This window comes from Pipra filicauda, unplaced genomic scaffold (genome assembly GCF_003945595.2).
Source record: "Pipra filicauda isolate LSUMZ 115617 unplaced genomic scaffold, ASM394559v2 scaffold40_size4127951_pilon, whole genome shotgun sequence".
NCBI lineage: Eukaryota > Metazoa > Chordata > Aves > Passeriformes > Pipridae > Pipra > Pipra filicauda.
The window spans coordinates 1,402,801-1,421,649 of record NW_024104543.1 but is presented as its reverse complement, the minus strand read 5'-3'; the positions used below and the strand labels follow the sequence as shown (position 1 = coordinate 1,421,649).

General features: G+C 42.3%; 1 protein-coding gene across 1 annotated transcript in view; it reads left to right on the top strand.

The window, feature by feature from the left end:
* Positions 1-8,045: 8,045 nt before the first annotated feature.
* PDZRN4 (PDZ domain containing ring finger 4) overlaps positions 8,046-18,849 on the top strand; it is a 244,176-nt gene continuing 233,372 nt past the window's right edge. The window contains exons 1-3 of the mRNA XM_027711010.2: positions 8,046-8,680; positions 10,825-10,911; positions 14,608-14,712. Of these exons, the coding sequence (XP_027566811.1) occupies positions 8,075-8,680; positions 10,825-10,911; positions 14,608-14,712 (798 nt within the window). The 5' untranslated portion in view covers positions 8,046-8,074. The remainder of the gene's footprint in view (positions 8,681-10,824; positions 10,912-14,607; positions 14,713-18,849) is intronic.

Sequence of the window (18,849 nt, the reverse complement as noted above, 5' to 3'; positions counted from 1 at the left end):
TTCTCTTTTGTTTTCCATTTTTGGCCTCATTAGGATAAGAACTATTAAATTCTTAAGTTGCAAATTGCTAGTTCATCACTCTTGACATTTCCAGAAACAGAAGACATCAACTTCTTTTGTGAATGTTCTCCCAGGAGATGTTCAGCTAAACTGCACTCTCTCAAGTACTAAGATAAACAGCCACAACATATTTACTGCGGCTTCTACTTCCTAGTTTGATCTCCTAAGAAAAGGAGATGTGACATCAGCCTTCTCCATGTGGATGCATGCCTGTTTGGTTACCCTGCTCAATTATGTGTGAACTCCTCGTTTTTATCAACCACATCTTGCAAATGTGTAGGAGACATACAAATCCTAGAAGTTTAATAAAACCTGGCAAACTGCTAGAGAAGAAACCCCTTCATTGGCTCTTCCTGCCAAAGGATGCGGTAATGTGAACCCCAGTGTTACTGGACACCAGAAAACCCAGACACCATCATAACTCTCAGAAAAACCATGTTCATTTGTTCTGCCAAGGTCCTCTAGTTGGCCTGGGGATGCCCTCCACCCACAAAAGCACTGGGAGACCATCTCTCTTTTACCCTGACAGTCCCCAAGCAGCATAGTTACAGGCTTACAGTGGCCCTCTGCCTGGCGCAGGACATGAGTGAGGGAAGGGGACAGAAAGCATGGAGGCAGCAATGGTGGAGACTGATCCCAGCTCCCTGGAGTTCCTTTAGTGCTGTCCCCTTGCAGGTGTTACCCAAAATACTGCAAAAAGCCACTCTCTCTCAGAGGAGATCATGGTTTCCAGCTTCACCGAGGGCAGACAGGGAAGACCTGTGTCATATAACAGTGAATCTCATACATCTACAAGTAAAAAAATCACAAACTGGAGCAGGTTCTGTCTCCTTTTAGTGAGGGTGGTAAACAAAACATGCTGATAGAAAGAATAATGCTCTAGATGTGTTTTTAGAATAACTAGCCAAGATGGCCTTCCACATAAGACAAGTACAATAAATACTAATTATAAGTCAAATAAAATGCAAGCAATTCAGATGGTTTAAGTTTACTTGTGGAATAAGCAATTGTATGTATTTTGATTCAGACTTATTAATAAGCAATTTGTGAAAGTGTGGATTTAGGAAAACAGGACACAGAAGAAAAATAAAGCTAAACAGACCAAGAGTTGGAAAAATGACAAAATCCCAAACCATACTTTCTCACTGCTTATAATATTTGCTTCTATATTATGTTGACATTTCTAAAGATTTACTGCTCTAAATTTTTTCTAATTTCAGATGCAAATATGAGACTTTAATGTTATAAGTCTCTCATGGAGAAAGTAAAATATATCTAGGAATCGTGTTTTCTAGAACACTAAAATACTTCATTATATGAGCAAATATTTCTGTTTTAGCACTGCATTATTTGTGTGCATGTAAACTGAGTCTCAAAGGGACTGCCTTTGGGTCAATTAAATATTTGAAGTATCACAGTTTTCATATGTGAGGAATACCAACAGAGTAAAATGCTCTTTGGCCATTTCTGTTTAACCTATTTTATACATGGAGGCAACAGGCATATGGTTGAAGAGGGTACTCTAAACTTCATAAATTGCACTATGTGTAACAAACAAATAGAACACATGGAAGAAACAAGCATATTCTTATATGCTCATCTTAAGGCCCATATGAACACCAAGATATTAATTTTTCATTTTCCAGTTTGCCTGTTGCTTCTGTATTTCTAACCTGGTTTTCTTTTTTTTTTTGGTACTTCATCTTGCAAGAATTTAATAACACTCAAACAGTGCATGGATTCCCATATTCTCATGAACTGATTACCATTGTTTTCTTTCATTTTTGACTTGTTTTCTTTGACTTACTAATAGCTTTTTCCAGTCTGTGTCATTTTAAAATGCATAAAGTAATAAAAATTTTCTACACACATTTCTTAGGCTGCTCACCTGGCTTAGACTAAGACCAGCCACATTCTGGTGGCAATGATATTTAACTTTAATTACAAAGGCTTAAATTAATGGATTTACATAAGAGTTCAGAAAATCCTACCACAAAATTCCCACATTTATTTCTCTTTAGTTTGTTATTTTTCACTCCGAACTTTTCATATATGTTTTTAAAAGTTTTACTTCTCTCCCTTACCATTTGATGTTCAAGCTTATACTACAAAAATGCATAGGTAAAGGCAGTTTTCTAAACCCCGTGCAATGTGACAGTGCCAAAAGACTTGCAAGAGACAGAAGTGTAGAAATACCCTGAAGCATTTCTACTACTCTGAACAGCTGTCAAAGCCTTCACTGAGGTCTACGGAAGTTAGAAACTGAGGTTTTGCTTCTATCTCAGTTTGTGGTGTACCTTATTTTACTGATACTGTCTGGCTGTTTTTCCATTTGATTATTAAGTAATTTTGTTTCCTAAAAGGAAGCCCCAGGAACTGTCACTAGGTGTTTGTTGGTTGATCAAGTACTGTAAGGGCAAGAGGATTTAACCATAATGAGGAGGGACTGTCATCAGTGATGAAGTGATCCCTTTCCAATCCAGTTTGGGCTCTGTTATCTTATATGAGCCTGGGAACAGTGAGTGGCTCTTCTCAGTGACAGCAACTGGTGAGACTTCATAATGTGAAAAAATTATCCTCTTAGAATTTTTTTCCTTGAGTTAATGGGTGCTAAAATAGAAAGCTTTTGGTATCCTCATGCCCTTAGGGAGCAGCTCTGTGCAGAAAGGAGGTGTCTGTAGCAGGTGAGTGCATTGCGGACTGGCTCTGCAGGGACAAATTTAGAAACTGGGATGTCTGGAGGTTGCAACAGTTGGGTTGGGAAAGGGAAATGAGAAAGAAACACCCAAGACAAAGCTCTGGTGTTCCTTTATGTTGACACCCACTGCTAGTGCCTTCTTCTCGGGCTGCAGCCAGACCCACAGTTCTGGCATGGTGTTCAAGGCAGTGCAGGAGTGCCAGGCAGGGGTGAACAGCCAGCATAGCTTAGCTGTGGGAATGTGGTACAGACCTTACAAATATGAGAGGTTAACACAGCGGCAGACCTGTTTTCTTTCAGCCTGAGTGTCATCTCTCCTTGCTCCTGTCTTGGCATGTTAAAAAGTAGCTTTTGTTGAACAAGAAAGGAAAAAAAAAAAACAACAAGAGGAGGAGGAATAAAGAAAAAGCAGTCTCAACCCTAGAACAAGTGTACTGGTATGGGTCAAGTGCATAGTCTTCTCTTGCCTTTCCTAGTGCAGTTTGCAGTTAGAGATTTAAAGAAGCACATATGCCCAGGCACTCCTGCAGCCCAGACACCTGTACTCATTTGTCTTCTCCACTTGCTCCTGGCGTTGCAGCTCTTGGCTTTCCTTTTGCTCTCCCCATTTGAGTTACTGCCTGTTCTCACTGCTGGTTTTCCTGACCATCAGAAACTTCTTGGTGAAGGTCAGGACAGACCTGGATTTCCCATTTAGGAGATGGCCTTGCCTTGCCCACAGTCTCCTAAAAAAAAAAAGAGAAAAGCAGTCCCAGTTCCCTCTCTGACACACACTTCTAGTTTATGTGAACCACTTTGACCCAGAATCTGAAGAATTTTAGTTATCTACATCCTCATCTGAAAAGAGGGATAAGAGCCTTTTCCTCCTTCACAATTGTTTAGCATTAAAATGTTCTCTTAAAAAGGTGTGTGGAAAAACCGCCTTTCAGTGCTCATATGTACCTCTGACTTTGTACAAAGGACATCAGTAGAAATGTACTACTGCAAAAAAACAACTGTTCAGCTGTTGGAGGTGTCCAAAGACAATAGCATAATTAATTTCCAGCAGTTAAGTTCCTAAAAGACTAAACAGACATGCATAGGAGCATTTGGCTTTAATAGCATTGGGCAGATTGTCTCAGGTCACATACAATCTCACTGTTCCTTATACTCCTCTCTCTACAAGGCTCAGTCCACAGGGTGTGACCGCAGAGCACACCTCCCAGGTCAGGCATATCCTGGAAGGTGGTTTTGCTGCTTGTTGCATTGGAAGATTTCTGTTCTGACTGCCCCAAGGTGCCTTAACACAGCATCTTTGTTAGCTACAGGCATTGTATAGGGATTTCAGTTGACTGCTGTGAATTCTGCTGTGTAGCATTAGCAGTAAGTGAAGTGAAAAGTGAAAAGCAATTATAGGACTTGCCATTCAGTGGATGAAAGAGGCAGGTCAAAAATCCAGACCTCCCACTTACAGCTTTTTAAGACTCACTCTCATTTTCCTAGTGGTCAAAGTCGATTATTGATTTTTTTAATGTCAAATGTAGTTACACAGAGACAATATAACATCTTTTGCTGATGAACAACATAGATCACAAATGTTTTCTGTATGTAATCTTCTTCACTGAATGTCCACAGTTTTCTTTTTAGATTTCTTTTCTGAATTGATGAATGCAAATACTTGTGCAGGTTTCAACAAAAAACTGTGAGCTTTCAGACTTTTTTATTCCTTCACCTTAGGGACTCTCCTCAAATTCTCTTACTGTGCTCAATGATAATTCGTGGTACAGAAAATTTGCTTGCTGACTTGAAAATAAAGGGAGGAAAAAAGCTTCTGAGGTGATTCTCTACAATGAGACATGAGTAATATGGGCTAACTTTATGCATATAATCTTTTCTTTGCCAAAGTGCAATGACATTCATTCTTTCCAGACTTCTGATGATAACAGGTTTTAATAGCAAATGCTCAGGTCTAAATTATTCTCTCAGACTGAAGTTGCTGAGCTCTCCTGGCTCTGAATTAGTTACAGTGTTTTAATAGTGTGACTGGGAAAAGAACCTTTCTGTGAAATCCTATGTATTAATAGTAGGGAAAAATTATTACAAAAATGAGGGAGAAAATACAAAAATGCATATTTTATTCCTACATAAGAGTTGAAAGTTCATAGGATTTTCCCCATTGACTTCAATGGAGCCTAGAGCCTTACAGTGACCTTCAGGATGTCAGAGCAGTAATTCTTGTCTCAGGATTGTTTTATCAGAAGATTTGGAAACAGTTGTATAGTTCACCATTTAAACTGCAGATTCTCTTAGGATGAGACAAGAACCATGGGCAGAAATGACCCTTGATTTATAATTTATAATTTATAATTTATAATTTATAATTTATAATTTATAATTTATTTATAATTTATAATTTATAATTTATAATTTATAATTTAGTTCTTCCTCCTGTCTGATGCCCAAGAGCAGCAGGCTGTCTATGTTGATAAAGAACTCCTTCAGCAGCAGTTACCCCCACCAAAATCCTTCCTCAAAGCACGCTTGTGTGTGTGTCTGTACATGTGACTAAGAAAGCAAGTGCTTTCCTATTTCGAATTACTTTTGCTGCCTTACCAGTAGAGCAAAAGGAAATGTGGTGGAAGCTGTTGAAAACATGGACTGAACTAGAGACAAGGCACTGCACATTTATTTGATTCATTACAGAGTGGAGTCCCGGTGTGTTGCTATCACAGATGTCCCCAGTGTTCGTGAGGGCACTGCTGTTCCTATGCTCCTCAGCCTCTCCCCATCTCCTTAAATATGGATTTCCTTCTTTGTCCCCCTCAGTGAAGCCATGACTGAAGTGGCTGCATGAAACCTGGAGCTGTAGGTGCCGAGACCTTGGAGGAGTAAACAAAATTATAGTTAGGTTATCTCTTTAAGAATAATTTAGGACAAGATGAGGATTGTGTTTTTCATTTCCTGACTACATCGGAACTAATAGAACTAATTGTAGGAATAATCCCATGTAAACAGATTGGTAACATTTGCATTTATTTATCTACGTGTATCCATTTCTGTGGAGGTCTGGTATGCAGACAGCTATTACCTTTAGATAAGTTGTCTCTATTACAGATTCCTGCATTGGAAACCCTGCATTCCTTACTTCTGCTATAAACCCAGTCACCTGCACTGCCATCCATGCTGTCAGCTAATTTCTTAGTCCAGGACAAACAGAGAAAAAGGTGCAACTACCTGGAACCGTTTTGCCAGTGCACTGACATTTCATCAACACCCAAATTGAGCCAGAAAGGACAGTTTTGTTTTTTTTTCAAGTATGCCTACCATGGGGATCTTAACCCATTGTTTAATTAATCACCTAATCTAAAGGAAGCATAAAAGTTCTGAGGTTGAAACCTGGCTACTTCATCCCTCTGACTGCGTTTGTACTGGTGAATAAAATGTGCCAGGGACCCCAGAAGGACTCAAAGTCTCACCTCTAACCTGCCACCCCCAAAACAGGGCAGCTATCCCAAAATATCTCCTGGGATTTGCCCCTGCAACCCTTGTGCAGTGCCTGAATATGGTTTGGGAGGCTGCTCGTGGGTCTCAGCCAAAACTATTTCAATCCTCACACTAGCAGATTAGCAGAGGCAATACCAGTTTAACAGATCATGAGCCACTGTCAGGGCCTATTCTCTGCCCAGTTTAATTTATGAATGGAGACATTACTGCCTGTGTTCAGATCTGAGACTCTGGGCCATATATAATGAGGTAAAGGAGATACATCAGGAGATTTGGACAGAAGAGATAGTATAAACGAATAGTAAGGAAAAATGAATGGCTAAATTCAAAGATGGAAAACACTTTTAATTTTCTATAACATTTAGAATGACATTGATTCTGACCCTATGAGCAAAGCATTGTCTTCAAGAGGAGAGACTATTTGATGGTGTGGTTCATTTGCTTTTTTATTTTGTGGCCATGGTAATTGAACGGAAACTATAGGTTTCTGTTTTGCAAGTCAGAAATGGGAGGTTGGTGGTGCTTCTCAGTAACATTCTGGTCTGTAGAGGTTCTATGAGGCATTGCCAATCTTTTGATAAGTAAATTATGAATAGACATAACAGATCTGCCATCCCAGGTACAGTTCTAGGTCAGGTGTGTGCAGAGCTTTCCTTCTTGCTTTAGGAAAAAAATTTGCCTCTGCTGCATTGTCCCCTGATGTCTGCTTAGTCATGGAAAAGAACTATTCATTATCAGGCCTCAAAAGCCCTCATGGCTTTCCCAGAGGGATGCTCATGGGATTAAAAGTTTGAGGCAGGAATTGCTGAACTGGTAAGGACACACCCCAGCTCTGCCTAAGGAGTTCTCAACCCAGAAAACACACTGTGATCTTGGCCCGAACAGACCAAACCTGTCATCCTTTCCAAAAGTGATGGTGTCTGATCCACGTGTGAAGAAACCCCTCAGAGAGCTCCATCCCCCTCTGCTCTGGGAGGTTTTGCACAGGGCTGGGGGGCAGCAATCTGGCCCTGTGTTTTCAATAGTGAAGTTATGTGGGGAATGTGTTAGGAGTCTCATGTTTCAGTGTGTTGTGGGTTATGCAGCAGTGAAGGGGTAGAATCCAGGCTGACTATTGATATTAACTATGCTTTTCCGGATTTTGCTACATTTTAGTTTTTCTTTAAATTAAAGCGTTGTTTATAGATATGTTGTTGTTTAAGGGAGCTCAACAAGCAATTTTCTTATCCTGACTGTATTTCCTTTGTGGTGTGGCAACAAAGAGAGCACTAGTACTGGAGACTTCAGGATTCTGTGCTCTGACGGGTATCCCAGAACGGGAGGAAAAGAGACGAGGAAGCCTTTTGGAGCGACATGAAACAGGCGCGCTCACACGTGCGCGTTATTTACCGGCACATCTATGCAACAGTCAGAGCCTGAGAGACTCGCTGTCCCGCAGCCTGTCAACTCTCCTTCCGCAACCACAGCCCAGCCCAGCGCCGAGTGACCCGCCGGGACAGCAGCCGCAGGGGGAGGGCGGTGTGCGCGGGCCAGGTGGCGGCGGGTTCCCGCGCCTCGGTCCCTCGCCCCGCCGCGCAGCGAGGATGCTCCAGGAGGGCGGAGGTGGTGCCGGGACTGGGCGTGGGGCGGTAGTGCCGGGGAGGGCGAGCTAATGGAAGAGGGTGGGGGCAGCTGCTGGTATCTCCGTGTCGGCGCTGCCGCCCGCCTCCCCCGGCGCGGCCCCGCTCCTTCGCCCGCCCCTCGCCGCCCGCCCGCCCGCGAAGAGCGGCTCCAGCGGCGCCGGGGCCGGGCCGGGGCAGCGGCGCCGAAAGTTTCGCGGTGCGGGGCTGGGCCATGGGCTTCGACACGTCGCGATTCGCGGGGCCGGTGGCGGCGGAGCTGCAGTGCGGGCTGTGCAGGCGGGTGCTGGAGGAGCCGCTGTCCACGCCGTGCGGGCACGTCTTCTGCGCCGGCTGCCTGCTGCCCTGGGCGGCGCGGCGCCGCCGCTGCCCGCTGCGCTGCCGACCGCTGGCGGCCGCCGAGCTGCGGCCCGTCCTGCCCCTCCGCAGCCTAGTCCAGAAGCTGGAGGTCAAGTGCGATTACAGCCCGCGGGGCTGCGGCCGCACCGTGCGGCTGCGGGAGCTGCCCGCCCACCTCGCGGCGTGTCGCTACGGGCCGCCCGGCCCCGCCGAGCCGCAGCCCCCGGCCGGGCACCCCCCCGGCCGCTCGGGGGGCAGCGCGGCGGGGCAGCTGCGGGGCGGCGACGCCCCGAAGCCGGGTCCCGAGCTGAAGAGGGAGGCCCTGCGCTGGAGCAGGAGGGAGAAGTCGCTGCTGGCGCAGCTGTCGGCGCTGCAGAGCGAGGTGCAGCTGACGGCGCGTCGGTACCAGGCGAAGTTCGGGCAGTACATGAGCCACATCAGCAGCATCACCAGGGACCTGGCAGGCAGCCAGCCTGGCAAGGTGAGTGCTGCGGCGGGGATCGGCGGGGCACCGCGCACCGGCCTCCGCTCTCTAACTGTGCTCCCCTCGAACCTGCTTTCCCGGTGTCCGGCTTGTGAGCGACCGGCCCGAGTGATGGTGCGGGCGGTGTCCCCTGGGGCTGGCAGTCACCACCACGGCACTCCGTGCCGGGACCCAGCCCGATCCCTCTGCACATCTCCCGGGCGGTGAGAGCCGCCCCTTCTTGTCCCTCGCCGCCTTCGGGGAGATGGAGCCGCCAGCCCCCACCGGGGATACGCTTCTTGTCGGTCCCTTTTCCGACACCCTGCAGTAGCCGAAACCTTGAGCTGTGGCGAGCCCAGCAGTGCCTGGCTGCTGCAGTGACGGAGCGCTTGCTCGGCCGGGGAGGATGGGGAGCGGGCGGGAGGGGAGAGGGCTTCGCTCCTGGGCTGGCAGACGGGTCCCGGTTCCGACGGAGCTTTGGAAACGATGGTGAAAGGACAGCAAAGCCTCTGCCGTATGGCAGAATGGAATGACGCCGTTGAAAGCAGAGGCCGGGAGCAGTGTGCTGCGCTCTCAAGTCTGAGGGCACTGATTAAAGACCGACTCGGCTCCTTTGGGTGAAACAAACCATCCAAGAGTACCACTGGGCTGGCTTCACTCTCTGTGATGGAGCTGGTTGGTTTTAAGTGTTAACTCCTGGCTGGAAGCTCACACTGCAGGCTCAGGCAATGATGGTTGCAGCTGCAGCGAGGAGTGTTTTAATACAAAGAGTTTTACCCAAATCTTCACGGATTCTGAGAAACAAAATCTCAGTAGAAAGAAGCCAAACTCACACCTGAAGCAATGTAGTGTGCTAGGCATCTGACTGCCATATGGGAAACGGGAAAGAGACATTGTTTGCAGGACACCCATATGCCTAGGAACACAGGTCTCACAGGTCTTCGTGGCACTGGAAAACTTTTTGTTTGAAGACTTGAATATTTATTTATTTGTTTTTAGTGTATTTTGGCTAGCTAATCCGTGAGGTTTAGGTTGGCAGATTTGAGAGGTGTGCTCATACATTTGCTTCATCTCTTGGCAGGTGGGATAAGGTCATGTGAAGTGGAGCAGCAGTGACTGTTAAGGAGTGTGGAGTGAGCAAGGAAAGTGGTGGCTGAAGAAGGGAGGGACAGATGACTGTACTTTCAGTAAGGAGATGGCAGGTTTAGGAATAGGCGTGGAGCATCGCTCCTCCTGGGCAGCGAAGGAGCATCCGCTGTTTCTGAGCGCTGCCAGGAAGTGTCGCTGTCGGTACTGTCGCTCGGGCATTTCTCGCCGCTCAGAGCAGGGGAATGAATAAAAAAGGAGTTTGGGAGGAAAACTATCAACAAAGTAAAAAGAGACTTCATTAAAATCAAATGTATCATGCGGCAATAAAATACGTCTCTGTCATAGTTAATTAAATATGGGCTTCAGCATAACATAAGGTAACTGAAGCCTTCAAATATTAAGAAAATTATTTACCTGGTCCATTGAAAGAAAAGGTTTCTCTTTTTAATTTTTAACTTTGACTCCGTTTGTTTTTTCGAGTGTTTTCTTTATATTTTAAACCTTTTTCAGAAAAAAAGCTACATTTTACAAATGTGGTTTTGGATGCTTGCTTTTTGGAGAGAAGTCGAAGTTTGGGATGAAGAGGTAGTTTTCATTTTCTGTGTGTATCTTCCATGAAAGTTGCTATGAAATGTGTACTGATAAGGCTTTGGGGTCTGAAAATTATTATGTTGTGTATTTTAATCTCTATGTTTAAAGTTTGAAATGCTGACACACATAGGAATTTTGTATTTATGGAAACTTCCAGCCATTTGGAGCTCTGACTTTTTTTCAGTGGTGCTGAGTATTCCTCGCACCAAAACCCCGCACTTTTTTTTCTGTTCAGATGAAGATAATCTGAAGATAATTGAAGGTAATCAGGTGTTTCCTGTTAACTTTTTGGTGACACGTAACTTTTTCCTTTTTTCCTTTTTTTTTTCCTTTCCAGGGCCAAGTCTTTTCAGCCTGATTTTCATTTAAGCCTTATCTTATATATTCTCCAGCTAAAAAATCTTTTGCACATTAGTGCTCCCATTTAAGAACTTCTTTATGAGAATGTGTTCTTTAACAATATTTCACTTCTTCCTTCTTAGGGAGGCGAACCCAAGCCATTAATGATCATGCTACACAGAGAAAATGATACTTTGGGATTCAATATTATAGGAGGACGACCCAATCAGGTAATGACAAAAGTAACTGTAGGTGATTTTGACTATACTTTCTTTTATTATATACACTATGAGTAATTACAGTTACTTTTGATGACTGTAAGTATGGAATCAGCTCCATAGATAGAAGAACTGTATCTTATCAGGTGTAGTTGGTGTCATTTTTTGGAAGACATAGTCTCGTGAGAATTGGATTATTCTTATTTTCAGGAAAGGTGTTTGCAGTATTTTTGCTCTAAAACTTTGGATTATCTACACTTAGTTCCCATGTCAGTAATATGTATTCATGCAAACTGTTCAATGGAAATCTCTGGGACTACTTACAAGAGTCATTGTTGAAGGATTAGGCCATTGGAATTTTGTAAAACAGCTTGCCTTTTTTTTTTTTCCCCGTTTAAAGAAGAGAAGAAAATTTGTTTGTGTAACTCAGATAGTTTGAGCACATGTCCTGCTTTGACATGCCCGCTTTCAGTTTTTCTATATGAATTGAAACAGTTTTGATTGATGCTGTATCTTAAATCAATCCAATCTCATCAGCTGAGGTTTAAAAAGTTCACTGCAAACCATAGAATATGTATAAGGATCACTAACCCCCATCTAGAATATGCACATGAATATGCTAGTTATTTTTTTTTTCATCTTTTCAAAAGCATTAATCAGGACTATCATTGCATATGAAGGGTAAAGAAACCTGTTAAACTGGAAAATTAATAGTTGATTAAAAAGGCTTGATAATAATTATGTACTGATCAGGTTCTTGTTAAGTGGGAGAATTGTAGCCTACAGCTATTATTGAGAAGTGGAGTGGCACCCTGTATATTAGTTGGACAATCTTTTGCTCTAAAGCTATATTTAGTGGTGCCAAAGAGTCTGTTCCCATTAGCCAAAGTCCACCGTCAAATTGCTGTTCCCTGTGGGTAAATACGAAGACCAGCACTTATCCGATGTTGGTGCTGTAAGTCCAAAGCAAGAGTTTCTTAGATTTTCCAGAGGAAGGTTGAGACCACAAGTGACTGCAAGTTGAAATACACATGCTTTGATTATATTCATAGTTTGAGTATACCAGTAATAAAATCCAGACAATCTTTTGATTGGATTGCACTGTGACTTCTGTTATTTACATCTGTAGGAAAACTTCAGGGAAATGGGAGCATGTGTTCATTTTACTTGGAATGGCAGCTGAGCTGCTTTAAAGTACTTAGATGTTTACAGTGCATACTGCAACAGTTTTATATATTACAAAATGTCAGGCTTTTTGAATTCATATTCTGGAAGTTTAAGGAGTAAATGATAAATATATAAAGGTTCATAGCACTGTTGAGGGAACTGCTGACTGGAGAGAAGGAAATGGTCATGGATTTCCATTAAAAGAAGTTGGTTGGGTTGTTAGGCAGGGCTGGGTCTCAGATGTTTTTGAGTCTTCGAATTTCAATTTGGAAATTCTTTTGTGTTTTGTACTTATTTTGATAAATGTGAATACCACAGGTGTTTGATTGGCATTTCCCAGTTAGCAGTATAAGACCTCAGTGTATCTGGAGCCAAAGGATAGGACAGGAAAAAAAGGCTTGAGTTGACTCAGAATATTGAAAATACAAAATTCTGCTCAAAAACTTAAATACTAGAACAGGAGCTGTTTAATAACAAGACAGAAAGAGTTCACGAAGGTGCTCTGTACATTCAAGGGAAAAGTGCTTTTGGGTGAAGCATTGGCTCTTGCAGCAGAAGAGCAGAACAGTCATGTCTTTATATTAGTCACCTATATGGGGATGTGTTCCTTCACCACATGTTGTGTTTTATAAGTACAATGCAGGTTTTTTCCCATTGGAAATCAGGTGACTTTTAGTGACTTGGGGAATGTACATACATACCTTCTGTTGGCTGTGTTTCATTTCAGTCCATAATAAGCTTCCCCACTGTTTACCTTCTACCTAAAGGGAGGAGGAGAGGAAAGGAACAATTCATCACGGGTCTGTCTTTTAGTTTGTCAGAAAGGGACTCGCTTCACATAAGTCTGTTTCTGGGAGGTGATTGATTATCCTAAGGGAGCAAAGCTGCTTTGCTGGGCCCCAGCTCTGTCCAGCTGGAAGGACTGTTTCCTCTGAGGACACCATGTCAAAGCCAGGCTGGAGGGAGGTGTGTGCTGTGGGCACAGCTGCTGCACAGCCTATAGGCTCTGTGGCATGGTGCTGGAGCTCAGTATGCCTTGTGCTGTGTTTGCCTATCAGTAGTGGTGGGTACCAGCACGTACAACCAATGGGAACTACAAGCCATTCTGAAATACCCTTTTTTCTTAGCAGGTCACAAATTGCTCTTGAAAAAACCAGTGAAATTCTGATGAAAAGAAATACAATGGGTGTGGGTGAAGGTGGTATAATCTAGCTTTTTGTTTTCTTAAGTTGAAAACAAACTGTGTCCCTCCTGAATTTTCATTAATGGCTATTATGCTTCTTTTGTCGGAGCTTCATTTCTCACTACTTAGATGGGAAGTCAGTGGAGATTTGCTTATTCATCATTTCAAAATATTATGGGAACTGTTAGTATGTTTCCCTTTTGCTTCTGACCTGACACCTATGAGTTACTGTGACAAAGGGGGAAAAAAAGGAGTTTATGAAGTTAGTCTTGACTAACGTTGTATTGAACAAATATTTATTGGCCTGAAATCTACCTGAGTTGAGTCTCCATAGGACTGTTGCCACATAGTGTAAAGTATTTATTAAAATATTTTCCCCGTGAGTGTATAGGACCTAGACCTTATAACCTGTGCACATATGAACTGTGCTGTTGGTCAGGGATTCACCAGTCACAGAAAGAAAATAAGCATCATATAAACTGCTGTCTAAAGCATAAATGAACTGGAAAAAGATGCCTTCATTTATTGCTTTCTAGGTTATTATTTTTATAAACACTTTAAAAAAAACTTAAGTAGGCATTTTTTTCTTCATTTATAACTATTTAAAATTACTTTTAACTATCATTTGGTGGAATAAACTAATTTCAGCATGTACAACATCAGTTATTGTTGCAGCTGTGGTAGATAACTTGCCTTTTTTAAATTTGACCTTATATGAGTTGTACTTTGGTGATGTCTAGAGATCAACTGGAAATGGGTTCTCTTTTTGTCCACATCTGATCTGTATGGATTTCATAGTTGAGCAAGTTCTCAATCTCCCATGTGAATAGGATTTATGAGGTTAACCAGTTCCAACCAAATCCTTACACTGTTACATGCCAGCTGACTAATGTAATTTTCTTCCTTGGAGCTTTATTTTCAAATGCAGTAAGGAAGTTTGTAAGCAGCAGTACAGCAGGAGCCCTATCCCTCTTGAGAGAAACACTTGTGCCTCTGTTTTGATGAGTATCTTCCCCTGTGCATTTATGTGCTAGACACTGGCTGCTGCAAAGTCTGAGGTTTGCTTTAAGTATTTTAGCTGGGATCATATTACCACTGCACCCTGTGTCTCATTTAGACTAAAATAACCGGAAGTAAATGGGTAATCTTATAAAAATTGCTGGAATAGTTCATTAATTCTGTCCTGTTGATTAATGACTACTTTGTGTTAAGCAATTTGAAAAAAAAATCCCAAGAAGCTTAATCCTTAGCTGGAAAAGTGAGGTGGATTTATGTTTTTCGTTGTTGCTGATTCTAGTACCATCTCATTTCGTGCACTAATGTGGCCCTTTTTGCAACTTCCCTATTGCCTGGTACAGAAAAATCGGGGAGAATCTGCTGAGGGAATTTATGTGTCAAAGATTTTGGAAAATGGACCTGCAGACAAAGCAGAAGGCTTGCAAATTCATGACAAGATTATTGAGGTAAGGAAAAACCCCCACACCAGTGGATTAGTCTGTCATATTATCAGATTAATAAAGGATTTGATGGGTTTTACACTAAGTATGTTGTAATTTTCCTCTTTGGCTGTGTCTGAGCATGATTCTTGTACACTGAACTGCTTGAAAATTTCTTAGAATTGAAGACACAAGATAGATTTTTTTTTTTTCCAACAAGAAATAAATTTATTTTTATTGGTGTTGGGATTAGGCTGATCTAAGCAAAACAAAAGGTGTTGACACTTAAACAAGCAAGAGAGGCATTTTGAATTTCTTTTCATTAAGTTGAGAAAGAAGGCAAGCAAATGACTGCAAATTCACAGGTTTAGTGAAACTGATTTTGTCCTGTGTAAGGAGTATTACTGTCGTGACTCTGGGACATGGCATAGAATCTATGCTGGTGAGCATTGCTTTGAAACTTCTTAAGGAATTAGAGGAAGTACTTTCTGCTGTATGATCAGGAGATCATCTATTGTTCTCACCAAGGCCAATATATCTCATTCATGGTCATGTAATATGCTAGCATGGAAAATTTATTTTCTTCCTGCATTTTATGCAGTTTTTCCCATAAAGTAACTTTAAACAATTTTAAAAAAAATTCAATAACTCAGAAGAATAGGTTGCTGTCTAGCCTACACGTGTAACTGTAATTAGCACTGTAAGAAGACTCAAGGGAGCAGTTTCAAACAGTGACTGAAACAGGCTCCTTAGGATGCTGTCAAAACGGCATTTCACATTACAACTCTAATGCCACTCTGAGTGACAGCACATACCAGCGCTGCTTGGTTTGTTTAGGCTACATCATTCCAGCCTTGGGAGTTTAGGGGAGGCTTAGAAGTATGGTGTGAACTTGCCAGTTGAATGGGTGTTTGAAAAAAGACACATGAAACAAGTGGGTTGCAAGACAAACGCAGGGAGCTGCTGCTCCTTTCGTGTGTTATGTAGCTGTTAAGGATTAGAAAGATAAGCTAAGACTGTTTGAATGCTGGCATTATGCTAAATGGTGGGAGCCTAGAGTAGTGTGTGAAACCAAGTTAATATGTTTTCTTGGAAAAATAAAGCTTATGCTCTTAGCTGGCAGATACATGCATCTCTAGCAGAAACCAAGTGGTCTGAGCAGAACTGAACTTGCAGCATAACTTATCTCCCCAAGATAATCAAAAGTTTTCACATCCGATTTTTTTTGTGACAGCAGCCTTATGCTGATAAAATCTATTTTCTTCTGACATTACTATTTCACTTAGCACATTAATTTGATTTTTTTATAAACTGATCAGCTATATAGTTTCATGCATTTGCTCAGCACTTCCTCCCTTCTTTTCTTGTGCTTTTATAGTGCTTTGATTTTTAAGATGAAGTTGAGTGTTTTTGGAGAAAGGAAGAATAAAGTCACAAACCAGCATTTATTAAACTTAAGGTCATTTCTCAAAATGCCACCATAACTGATTCTAGATTTTTATCTGTTGAAAAATTCTGGCTGGATAAAACCATGCTGAAACAGATTTCAGTCCTATGTGAAACTATAGGTCCAATCTAGTATAAGTATTCATAGAGATCTGAATTGGAGCACCCTTTTTGCCGTATTAATATGCAACAGCTTCGTATATAATGTTTTGTATTCAGGCAAACATTTAAGTGTTCAGGGTTAGGCTAAATATTTTACTAAATGTTTCAGTGTTTCAAAATTTGTTAGACCAAAATAAAAAGAGGAGGAGAAATAATAACATTAAGACTTTCTAAATGAAATGCAAAGAAGTAATTATTCCTCCATGCTAAATACAGGAAGCAACTGGAGTCAGAACATTGAATTTTTCATTGCCCATGCATAGCTATTGATGTCTTCTTGCAGTAGGATGTCCTGCCAGCACTGCTGTGGTTGGTTGTGAAAGATCAATATGAAAGCTTTTGCTGTGAGAAAATAATCTGGATGGTGTAACTATTTAAAAAATGTTGGCAGATATATGGAATATGAGTTTTGCTGAGAAATTGATAGGAAGTGGGACATTATTATTGCTTACTTTTCACTTATTGGTGATCTGATCTAATGGGTGTTATTTTATGAGACCATTCTTCAATAATCAAGAGCAGAAGAAAGTGATGTTCGAAGAGCCTTTAATAGCTTAAGTCATTTGTTTGAGAGTGTGATGGCCAGGGTGTTTTTAGCAATGTGTATCTTATGGGATAATGAACAGAACTATCCCATTAAATCAGGAACAAATCTCATCTCGAGGCATGTTGCTAAATAAAGAAGGTAATTTGTTTCAGTGGTTTATCACATGTTTAACAATTGTTAACTGCATGTGGTTGACTACAGTGAGTTGTGCACATTTGAGATGACCATCTCGTGGGTAACCTAGTGCAGCAAATAGATTTTACAGCCATATGGCATTGGCAGCTGGAATTGTGAGCCAAGGCTGGCAGATATAAGTAGTGTTGCCTTTTACGTTGTATATGTCATTATCTATGGCAGCAACATCGCCAAATAAATGTTACAGTATTTTGAAAGGTGCCAACAAGAGAAATCAGATTTCTTTCTTAAAGGTATTTATTCTAAGTGTAAAAATACCACACAAATGACTTGAGTTACCGGAGGGTTTTGAGATCAATGTGCCCAGGCCATAGAGCCTCTGACACTTTCATTTGAAAAAGGTTGGTGTTTATTTGGGCTTTACTCTCAGGTGAGCATATTTTGTGCTTGAGGACCTGAAAGCTGAAACAAATCCCTTTGAGTTGGCAAGATGGTGGTAGGTGAGGGTGACAGGGCAAGGTGAAGGGTGACAGCTCCAGTTACCCTGTGTCAAGGGGCTGCAGTTCTTCATAGGGGATGGTCACAGGACCCTTGCTGATAATTTTCACTGTTCTGCTGAAGAATAGATTTCAGGCACAGCATTACCCTCTTTATTCAAAGTGAACTCTTCTGTGGAAAAAATTACTTGTTTGTGCAGTGTAAAGCTACCCTGGGATAGCAATGTGCACAAACAACATTTTGGTGATATGTACTTCCAGGAATCCTATTACAACCCCCAAATGATCGTTATATGTTCATCAGTGAGAAACCCTTCCTCATTAATTACTTCTTTGTCACAGATTCCTTGAGATGTCATGGTCTTCTGCTGCATTCAGAAGCTTTTATCCAAAAATCTAGCTTCCTAAACTGACACAGTGCATCACATGTTCCAGGACTAAACACTGTTCACATGCTATAAAAAGCATCTCATAAAACTGGATGCAGCACTGATTATCTGTGACTCCTGATGTGAAAGCCTTGGATATGAGCAGTGGTATAAACCTGCCAGACCTCTAACTTTTGGATCTCTGTCTTCTTCCTTTCAACCCTGCCTATGAATCCTCTTCAGGAGGAGACAAGCAGCAAGCCATGCACAGGACTGTCTATTAGTCTGTGCTAGTTTGAAATATTCTCTTTGCTGCTGGGAGAAAATACAAAGTATGTTTAGAATCATCATGGCTAGGCTTTGCAAATGAAGATCAAGGAAGGCTCCATCCACATTTATTACAGGCACGCTGGTGGCTAATGAGGCCAATACGAGATAGACATATCCGATTGCAAAAGGCACAGCAGAAAGACTCCTTAGGTGGTGTATTCCGCAAGACACGGTTCTTTCTGCATTGTCTTTTCTCCTCGAGAATGATCCTGCGGGCGTTCTCAAAGGAGACAGCTGCGTTATAGATGGTGTGTCTCCAGGCCTCCCGATTGGAGGCCAGAGTAGACCAGTTATGTTGATCAATATGGCCAAGGCTGAGATGTTGTTTCAGAGAGTCCTTGTATCTTTTCTTTGGGGCTCCTCTCTTGCGGCAGCCGGTGGCAAGTTCACCATAGAGCACGATCTTAGGGAGGCGGTGGTCCTTCATCCTGGAGACGTGCCCTGCCCAGCCCAGCTGTGTTCTCAGCAACATGGCCTCAATACTTGTGACTGCTGCTTGTTCTAGAACAGATGTATTGGTCACATAATCTGACCAGTGGATGTTTAGGATTGTATGGAGACAGCGCTGATGGAAGCATTCTAGGAGACGCAGGTGGTGGCGGTAGATGACCCATGATTCAGAACCATATAAGAGAGTAGACAGCACTATGGCTCTGTAAACACTGATCTTTGTACTTTT